The sequence below is a fragment of the Emydura macquarii genome, unplaced genomic scaffold (genome assembly GCF_026122565.2).
Source record: "Emydura macquarii macquarii isolate MOO-44397 ecotype Brisbane River unplaced genomic scaffold, CSIRO-AGI_Emac_v2 contig_2205, whole genome shotgun sequence".
In the NCBI taxonomy this organism is placed as follows: domain Eukaryota; kingdom Metazoa; phylum Chordata; order Testudines; family Chelidae; genus Emydura; species Emydura macquarii.
The window spans coordinates 26724331-26735025 of NW_027132342.1; the positions used below are offsets into that span (position 1 = coordinate 26724331).

Sequence of the window (10695 nt, forward strand, 5' to 3'; positions counted from 1 at the left end):
TATTTTGTTTTATCAGCTTGTCATTACCTAATACTTAGTAGCTGTTTCAGTTTCCGAACAGGTGGTTTAGAATGGTCTATAACCCACTCATACCACTTGTGTGGGTCAGTGCGGTGCTGAACCTTTACCTTCCTTTACAGCATGTTCCCTTCAACATCTGGCATTTGCTGATTCCAAGCCTCTTTTTTTTTGTACATTACTTTTCTGAATCAGACAGAATGGAAATCAAATGTATGCTTGGGCATCTGTCCACCATTTTAAATAAAATTACATCTTTTCATAAGGAAATGCTAAAAATGATAGAATCTTGTAACTGAAATGTAAGTGCAAAGTGCAGGTAACTTGATCAAAACAGTTGACAACTTGTAAGTTTTCAAAATGTGTGTTTGACAGAGAAAGGCTCTCAATGACAATAAACAAAAGAAGCTGCAGGAGAAAATAGAACTCTTGGAAGCAAAGAGAGAAGAACTAGAAACAGAAAACCAGGTGTTAAATAGGTAACTATCTGTTATAGCCAAGTTTATTGGTGGTTTTTGTTATATTTTGTTTGAATTGATCTTTACCTTGGAACAACTAGTTGATAATTCTATTTTGTTTCTAGATTGATTAGTGTAATAACTTTTTACATGAATAGACTATATCCTAAATGATTTGATTCACCATTACAAAATATTTGAGAAGATGTGTGTAAGGTACAGATTAGTCACAGGGGCCCAATCCAACTGCATCCTTGTGGGCAGCTCTCTGCCCCTGCATGGAGACCCATTCAACTCAGTGTGGTGTTGCAGGATGAGGGCTGTAGATCAATTTCTGTACTATGAGGCTGCCATACTCTTCAGAATTAACATACAAAATCTTGTTAAACATCCCCAATCAAAAAAAAAAGTTATTTCCTTGTTGTGGCCTTAGCAGTTTAATACTTTTAATTGACATTCTTAACAATCTATTACAGCAAAGTTGAATTAATATTTCAAGACAACTGCATTTTCCAGTATTCCAAGCATATTTAAAGTACAGTGGTTTAAATGTGCTATATTTTCTTTTTGAGTGGATTTAGTGCACATGGAAGTGAAGAAGCTTAAGCTCAGCCTAAAATGGCAGGTGCACTGCACAACAGGCTAGAGAGAAGTTTTTTCTAAAGTGACTTGCAATTTAGTTTGTCCTCAAAGTAACTATGTAGTCCAAGAGGAAATATGATTGCCTTAATTGTCTTTTAAAAGTGTAATGAATGAATTATAATTAAGGTTTGTTGTAGATTCTTCTCACAAGGACAAACAGCTGATCTGGCTTTCACTTACACAAATTCTTGGTGTATCAACTGCCTGACATGTCCATCCAACCAAGGATGGAAATGGAAACACTGATCTCCAGCCTCACTTTCCGTCAGTGCTAAACTGGTAAAGAAAGAGGTGCTGGGACTCAAGCAATACTGATGGTGTTCCCTGGACACCATGACCTCATGCACCACTGACAGAAGAGGTGCTGGGACTGCCTTCAGCATGAAAAGAAGTGCTGCGGTTGAGCACCAGCAGAAATTAAATTGTGCTTTCCTTGTAAATTTCCTTGAGTGGCAGCTATGCCCTGTACTACATTTTGCAGAGAGTAGGTACACCATTAGCTATGTACGCTGGATGTGTTGAATAGGGAGCAACTGCCTGAGTGGAACAAGAAGATGATTATATCAAGTGAGTGGGCCACGAAGGCAAAATATCCCTTGTCCTGCTCAGTGACATTTACAAATAAGCTGAGGGGAGAGACTTTCATCCTGTGGTTGAATGCGCTGGTCAGTTCAGAGACAATAGGGTACACACACAGTGAGGTTTTTCTTATGCTGTTTAGACAGTGAGCAGAAAGTGGCAGGAGGCTTGCATCAGAAGGTTTCATTGCAATCACATTTTGAACAGTTGGGGAGTGGGGGAAAAAGAGTGTTGTGACTTCACCAGGAACCTCTTGAGGAGGAGGGTTGTTGGACTGGGAAGAACAGTGCTGAAGGAAGGTTAAATAGATAGCAGGGTACAGTTTGTGAGAACAGCAGTATCACAAGCATGAAGGTAAGTGTAAGAAAAGAAAAGGGAAAGAAATACCCAGAATGTAAGAACAGAGAACCAGACTAAAATCTACTGGGAAATATACAGGAGTTCCTGGTTCTTCCAATGTCTTTAGAACACCTGGAGGGTCTAACTCACCTTTGATTTAGTTATTTTAAAAACCAGTCTTAACTGTAGTGCTGCTCACTATTGCGAACATTACATTAAAATCTCAATTTATTTCCCTGCTGTTGAGTAAATTTTAGTCTGTAAGACTGTAGTTTAGATTGTTTGAGCTGTAAAAGGGACTTCCCAAAGGTTTAAACACAAATATCCCACTTAAAGTGCTTATGCTTGTTTTATATGCACTGTACATGTCCATCCTGAAGCAGCACTTTCTTGGGAGTGTGTCTAGCAACGTGTTAGAGAGAGAGATGTTTCTGTGATACAGTACTCTAAGCATTTTGAGCAATATGAACATCTTATTTCATAGACAGAATGTTCCCTATGAAGAATACACTCGCCTTCAGAAAAGACTAAAGGATTTACAGCGCAGACATAATGAATTCCGGAGTTTAATTCTGGTTCCTAACATACCAGCGCTCAATCCAGTCAGTGTGATGTCATCTACCTTGGTTCCTGGGCCTGAAATATCTTTTCCCCATCTGCAGGTGGTGATGTATTAAATATTACTCAAATCCACATTTATTATTTCATATATTTTAGCAAAGGATGGAATTGGTTGAATAAATTGGGACATAAATAGCGGTTACAAAAGTAAAATTTCTGCATTAATAGTTTAGGCCATTTAATCTAGACACCAGACATAGTTTAAAAGCATAAAGGGAGGAGTAATGAATACTGTTATATTGTGGCCTAATAAGGCTCAATATATAGAGAGATGATCATATAAAATACATCTCATTAGACACACTTCAAATGGGAATCGCTTTACTTCATTATGTAATTGCAGTGTGGTGGTGGTGGTTTTCTATCTGGGCAGTCTGTTGTGTTGTATTGAGAACTGTTGTTAAAGAGCTCCTAGTTCTAGAGCAGTTATAATGGCACACCAAATTTTGATTTTGTAAGCAGGAAATGAAAACACTAGATAGAGCCTGTTTCCAGTAGCACAGTTTTCATTCTGCTGCACCCTCCTAGCAACTGCTTCTCCTCTGATTCCTCAAATTTACAAAACATCTGCTACTTCCCTTCCCCAGGCTCTAGTCCATTGTCCCTTCTCTTATGTTTACACCCCCAGCTGTGAATCCAGTGTAGAGCAATTCAGTAGCTTCATTATTTGGAAGAGTGGCATAGAAGGGAGAGTCTCATCTGTGCACAGGAGCAAACATAGCGTATGTCTACACACTGAAAAGAAAACCCCGCAGCACCAAGTCTCAGAGCCTGGGTCAATTGACTTGGGCTCAGGGTGCGAGGCTAAAAACAGTAGTGTAGACATTCGGGTTAGGCTGAAACCTGGGTTCAGAGAAACATTCCTGCTGCTGCCGCCGCGCCGCGCGCCGGCCCCCCCCCTCCAGGTTTTAGAGCCTGGGTTCTAGGCTGAGGCCTGAATGTCTACACTGCTATTTTTAGCTCTGCAACCCAAGTCAGATGACTGAGACTCTGCCACAGGTTACTCTTTGCAGTGTAATTGTACCCACAGAGGGAAGATTCCAGTGGCATTTCCCTGCTCCAAAGAGGTGTTTGCAGAAAGTCGATACTCACTAACAGGTAGAAGGGACAGCTCCCTCTGCCTCCCCTTGACCAAGCAGTTTGTTCTTCCCCTGAGAGGTTGCCCTATTGTTGACTCCTGCCTCCCCAGCTGCATCCGTGTGTGTTCCCCACTGCTGTTTGTGTAATGAATGCCCGGGGAATGCTTGAAAGCAAATAGATTAAAGAATTTAAAAAAAATTCATTTCACATAAGAACTTTTAAAAGCACTTTACTTTAAAATAAGTAAAGGAGACGGGGTAAGGGACAACATCTCTGCAAGTGTTACAAAATGTAATGCGTCCTTTTTTTTTTTTGGGTCTTGTCCCCAACTCCAAGGAGGAACAGCATCAAAGGGAGCTCTCCCTGCTTCGCAAGCGGCTGGAAGATCTAGAAACCACACAGAGAAAACAGCTGCAAGAGCTTGGGCCGCCTGGAGAGCGAGTTAGGCTTGGGGGAGTGCACAGTGACGCTGGTAGAAGCAAGATGGTTGAAGAGGACAATATACAAATCGAGGACTCCAAATAAAGCCTGCAAGTCTTAACTACCCCTTGACGTCACTACTCTTTTCCTTGTGTATGTTTTTATTGAGTGCTTTGCCAAAAACATGTTTGTATGTGCCTCAGATTAGAAGAAAGGATGAAATATCTGCAGAGTTTTGTAAGAACAGAATGATTTTAATCAAACAAAATTTGTCTTCCAGATTACTTATATATATATATAACTAAGCACCTGTAATAGCTGTGTGGCACAAAAATTGATGCTTTTTAAAAAAAAAAAGGGGGGGGGAGGGTGTCAAGTTTTGGGTTGTATTAAACCATTTAGAAAAAAGCTTGTTTGGAAAAATCCCTTGGAATAACTCTTTCTTCAGGGCTCTCCCCTGCCCCTCCGCCCACACCCACTCAGAGCTCTTCTATCACTGTGAAATTGTGCTGTGATGCTAGCACATTTTAAAAAAAAAATCCTAAAGCACATGATACAGGATCTGCAAAGAGATGATGGGGAAAATAGGTCACATTTTGAACCAAGACAATGTACTTCTTGTATTTTTTATATTGCAGTGGCTTAAAAACCAAGGTTTATGGAAGGACATGGGCTAAGTACCAATCAAGCTTTTTAACAAATGCTGCATTATCAATGAAGTATGAATATTTGCCTTTGATATCATGTACAGAAGTTTCAGTATATATTTGTAATGTATTGTGTGGCTTTACTTAAACCCGATCAAATCTATTTATTCAAGGTTTAATATATATATATATATATTTTTAACTCCACTTTTTTGTATTTGTTTTTCATTTAACTAGAGCTTTGGTTTGATATCAGGGAACTTACAAGGACTGAGATTTTTTTTCTGTGACCTTGGCCAGCTGAATGCATGTCTTAAATTGTGATGCTAACCCCTAGCATTTAAATAGCCTCTCTAGGCCTTGACCTCAATCCTTAGAACACTGAAACATGGTGGTGGTGCTGCTCAATCTACTGGTCCGAATTCTTCACAACAGCTGATCGCTCTCTTGCAATGGGAACACACTCAAGAGGTTCCCCCCACACCTCCTATACATCTGCAGAAAGGCAGTAATACTCCACCCCACTCTCAGGTGGCACTGTTGGCAAGTGCCTTTTTTGTGTTTCCTAGCCCTTTTTTTGTTGTTTGTTGTTGCTTCAAAAATGGAAGCAAGACTTGTCATTCAGGGTGTTGATGATTGAGGGGACTCACTGTAAAATCACACCAGACCAAGAAGTCTAAAGTTCTTTCATGCTAGCCACTGCACCAAGCAGCTTCTCCAACAACTCTGGAAACTAGAGTTCCTTGGGTTACATCCACTTCGATGGGCTAATTTCTTAAGTGCTGAATGTAGATGAAGGGGGAGAGGTTGATTTAGAGCCGTGTTTCTCAATTAAATTTCCCTTTAGGCTCCGCAGGGCAATTATACTCAATACCTTCCGCCAAAAAATCCGGGACATCTTCCCTTTTTCGGCGGCGCACAGAACAGCTGCTCGCGGCGGCACGATGTCACTTGTAGGGTTCCGCGGAACCCCAATTGAGAAACACTGGTTTAGAGAGACTTTTGCAAAGCTGGAATAGCGTGGTGGCCCTGTTGGAATGACTAGCACTTGGTTCTACACCTTTACTTACCTAGGTATCACTAGACACTAAAAGGTTGTTCTGAGATGCCTTCCCCTTAAACACTAAGATGTTTTTTAAAAAAAATCTCATTCTGAAGGACAAAATAAGTCAAATTTCAAATGTATTTTTATTATTCTGAATAACCTATATACACATCAAGGCGAATCTCTGCTGTGCACTTACTTGAAACATTCATTTTAAACAGCTTTAAATCTGTACAATAAGAATTACGTTACATGTTAGTAGCATTTAACATATTAACTGCAAAATAATGCTTCGTAAGCTAGTGTTAGAAAAACTGTTACCTTGCCTGTAAACATCTGAAAATAAGTTATACAGGTTGGTTGTTTCCATTAGACAATACTGTTTTGGACAGTCAGTATCTGATTTGACTGTTGATGTTCTCTGGGTAATGCCATTGTCAGTGGAGTGCAAATATTAAGTGCATTCCACATGATAATGGTTTGCAACCTCACCCAATGTTCTCAAAGAATCTACAACCATTTAACTGTGCTTGTACTACTGCATGGGAGACCCACTTTACAGGTTGCTAAGGCCTGGTCTGTGTTTAAATGATTTACCAAAGATTGGAGTGAAGGTACTGCATGGTCTTGAATAAAATGCAGGAATTGTGTTCCTGTATCAATATGTTACACCTATTTTACCTACTCACTTGTAAAGCTAAAACTAGCAGAGCAAACAAGCAGTGGCCCAAAAACAAATACAAAACAGCATGTGTGTGTGTAGAGGTATGGTGAAATTAAAGTCAGTCCTGTTTATAACGGTCACAGGACCTGCCCAAAGACAGCTGCTTCCATTCTCTCATATACCAGCAGGAGGGAGCCTTAAGCACCACTGTTTCTAACTGGCTCTTTTAGAAGTCGGCCTCCACCACTTTGATCTACGCAAGAGGTTCCAGTTGTGCAAAACTATTAGCAGGCAATGACTAGAACAGTCAACAGAAGCCTGAACTTTACTCTTGCCTGCTAAGATTTATTTTGTTTAAAAACAAACAACCCTGAAGAGCAGAACATCTCTAAAATCACTAACCGGAGCAGCTAAGGTGAAATGCTGCTGTGAGTGGTGGCTGTAGCCATGGGGGGAAAAGGCCACCCTGCCACTATTTTTTTAATACGAGGCCACAGTGACCTTCAAACAACGTGATTTGTGCTCTAACGTTCACATTGAACTAGAACTAGCCAACAGCAAATAATCCTTTTCTAAGCACAAAATAGTTCAGGGTAAAGTGCTGCTGAAACTGGTGTTGCCTCTTCTGCAAAAGAGGCTAAGATACAGCACGGCTCGTAATACAAAGCTGCCACAGTAAATGTTGCTGTAGACAAAGAAAAAAACCTAACCTTACCCACTATTTTACCTGGGCTAATCTTTTTACAGAGCAAAAGGATACATTCCATGAAATAAAGTTTATTTACATTAAAATATAGGCTTACTGTCATCAATGTGTGATTTACTGGCTCCCCTTTTGGGTAAAAAGGAGTGAAATGTGCCTCTAGGCCAGATAAAGTTTGAGGGTGAGCAAGGGAAGCAAGTGGCACTGCAGCAGCCAGCCTGCCTCTTTCCCTAAGTTAACAGCTGGGCCTTGCTGCGCTCGGGAGATAGTTAGCACGTGTTGGCAGGCACATTCTTTGAGGCACTGTGCCTGACCAACCCACAGCATTTCCTGCAGAGATAACAGCTAGTGTTTGTGTGCCTGCTACCTGCTCAGTGAGACAGCCATGTGCAGCATGACTCCTACCTGAGCTGGCCTGCCTGGGGTGCAACGTAGGGGGCTGTTCAGGGCCCCAGGAGGTCCAAGCAAAACAGGGAATTTGGGCAGGTCGAGGACCATGCTTCCATCTCTTTCAGGAAGCTGCTGCACCATTCTTCTCCCCTTAGCAACTCCTCCTCCTGCACGTGGCTGACCTAGAAACTCCGTGCAGGACTTCCTACGTAACTGTTTCCCCAGTTGTAATGTGGTTTGCTGTAGAAGATGATATATATCTTTAGCCTCAACTGAAACGTAGAAGGCAGCTTTCCACTGAGAGAGCCCATCTGCAGCGCAAGTGCGACTGAGTCAGAGGCTGTAGCTAACACAACAGTGCCAATGTGCAGGATCGACTTTACTCGTGTGCCACAGGCTAAAGCCATGCATGTGCCAAAATGGGCCTGCACTGGGATTCATGCCTCACTTATTATTGTAATATACGTGAGCCCTGCGCTAAGGCTGGGGGCCTATAGGAGGTTAAGGTAGTCAGACAAGGAGCTCTCGCTAGGCAAGCCCAGGTGTATGGTATGTAGCAAAAGTTGCACCATATAAACAGCAGTAAAAATATCAGAAACTACGACAAACTGGTGCTTTTTTTACAATGTCTTTAACAACAGAACACGCCCCTTGTGCTCTCAGGCAAACTACTCGCTTTAGACATCTAAGGTGATTGTGGCTACTAGTTCAAGGAGCCCCCCCCCCCCCCAGTCCAGTGGTTCCCAAGCTGCAGCCTGTGGGCCAAAAGTGGCCTGCAGGTTCTTTCAGAGTGGCCCACAGCTCCCCTGTCGCTGGCTGCAGAAGGGAGCCGCAGCTGCTGCCTAAGTATCCAGGCGGAGCACATTGCTGGTGCAGGCTCCTTGCTGCAGCCAAGGGGATGGGTGAGCAGCGCTCTCCTCCTCTTGGCTTTAGCTGGAAGCACGGCTTGGGTCCATAGGTGCTGGGGCCTTACTGGAGCCAGAGGGAGGGGTGCAATGATCTGTCCCCTGGGTTGCAGAAGGGAGCCGCAGCTGCTGCCTAGGGACCCAGGGGGATCGCACAGTTTCCCTGCTGCAGCCAGCTGGACAGGAGATCAGCGCTCCCCTCCCCCAGCAGAGAACAAAGCACTCCACCTGGGTCCCTGTTGGACCCAGAGGGAGGGGAGCACGGATCTCCTGTCCCCCTGGTTGCAGAAGGGAACCATTGCCTAGGGACTCAGGCTGAGCGCATGGTTTCCCTGCAGTCAGGGGACTAGGCGATCCTTCTTGCTGAACTCCTTCCCTCTGGCTGCAGTGAGGGAGGCTGCTGGTGGAAACTGGTGACATTTCAGGGTTGTAAAAATTATATTTGTGGTCCTCGAGCCAAAAAGGTTGGGCTAGTCCATGCTAAAGTAATTTACTAATTTAAAGTGCAACAAAGTAAATCTTTAATCACCTGAAAAAAAAAGACAACCTCCATTTGATTTATGGTCCTGGTGAAATAATAGGAGGGGGTTTTTTTTTTTTTGAATGCAGTGTAGTTACATACCATCATCAAACATAAATGTGTTCAAGAGGGTCTTGTAACTCTTAAAAAAATTATAAATAACAAACTATGGAAAATGCCCTTGGAACAGCTGATTTTCACATTGCATGAGCAACTGAGAAGGAGGCACAAGGGAGAGGAAACTGAACTTAAGACAGGATTTAAGGCCACACTCTTCCAGCTCACAGATGAATGAGGCCTCAGGGTGTAGTACTATAAGGTGGCAGTGACCTACCACAACCCTGCTCACGTGGACGTGTCTCAGAGTGACTACCATAGACGCTCATTAGTAGCAACATATTGGTGCCCTTATGCGACGTTATTGCTAAGCAGCTGTTGCTGTTATAGGGAATGGCATCTGACCAAAGCCGCCTGCTTTTTCCTCATAGGTCAACTGCTACAGTACATGCTAACAATTTATAATTGTAACAATGCAAGTTATATATATATTATTATTGCTACAGTATTACATTAGTATATATACTGTACATTTTCAACATGGGCTCTGTTCAGCATTTGTAGCCTACTATTATGTTGTATCAAGAAAGCGGTATTAATTGCGTTAACCTTATGAAAGTATTGGTTTATTTTTGTTTTAAGAACAAACATCATCTATGACAACTAAAACAACCTCTTGCTCATAATTGTAAACATTACTTGTACTCCCCTGTAATACTTTTACCTGCAATACTTTATATGCACTGTAAGTCGCCCTGGATAAGGCGTTTGCTAAGCAAATAAATAGTAGTAATACTGTAATTAATTCCACTTCAAAGTGTATTCTATTTATGCACTATCACCCTTACACATTAATTAAGAATAGATAAACTCACTCATTTTGGCTGAAAGAACTGTTAATTTGCTCTGCTTCTTAGATGGGATTCGATATCCCAAAGAGACTTGCAGACTCTGTCACTAAGTTCTTCTAGCTGCCAAATGTGACAAAGTGCATGCAAAACCTTCAACAGCTTGGAGTTTGTTGGAGGTGGAAGTTCATCAAAATCACCCTTACTCTCGTGATTATGATATGTTTCATCAACATGAGCTTGTTTCTCTGATTCTGCAGCGCTCAGTAATTTCTCATCTGTTAACCCTCTGAACATGAGCACTCCTCATCCACAGCCTCAGCAGCTACTAAGTCCTCTTTTTTTCATGTTGACTGGAAGTGGAACATTGTTCAGGGGGTCATCAAACTCTTCAATATCCCCGTCTTGCACACCTTCCACTGGCACAAATTTGCCTTCCCTGAAACACTTGTTGTCAGCTTTACAGCTTGCCATGCCTCAGCAACAAAATGAACACGATCTAGCAAATTTACAGTTTTCAGGACTGTCTGAATATCGACACTGGGGTCCACCTCAAAAGCAACAATAATCCAGTTTGCAGCTTTTGATCGGTAATTGTTCTTAATCACACCTTGATCCATAGGCTACAACGATGTATTGTTAGATGGTAAGAATTCAAGCTGAATGTTAATGAGAACCACTCATTGGAGGTGTGCGGAGCAGTTAAAGGTCATATTTTTCGACTCTGCAAGCAAAGCTGACAATCCCACTTCTTTAGCC

The 10695-nt window shown here is 42.1% G+C and overlaps 1 protein-coding gene across 5 annotated transcripts in view; it reads left to right on the forward strand.

Moving 5' to 3' along the window:
- The window catches only part of CEP83 (centrosomal protein 83), a 31601-nt gene extending 26590 nt beyond the window's left edge, over positions 1-5011 (forward strand). For 4 of the 5 annotated variants that reach the window (XM_067559812.1, XM_067559810.1, XM_067559813.1 and 1 more), the window contains 3 exons: positions 394-497; positions 2521-2698; positions 4074-5011. In XM_067559812.1, coding sequence (XP_067415913.1) covers positions 394-497; positions 2521-2698; positions 4074-4262 — 471 coding nt within the window. In that variant the 3' untranslated portion in view covers positions 4263-5011. Of the gene's footprint in view, positions 1-393; positions 498-2520; positions 2699-4073 lie in introns of those variants that run through there. The other variant, XR_010921992.1, reaches the window with a different exon arrangement.
- Positions 5012-10695: the final 5684 nt, after the last annotated feature.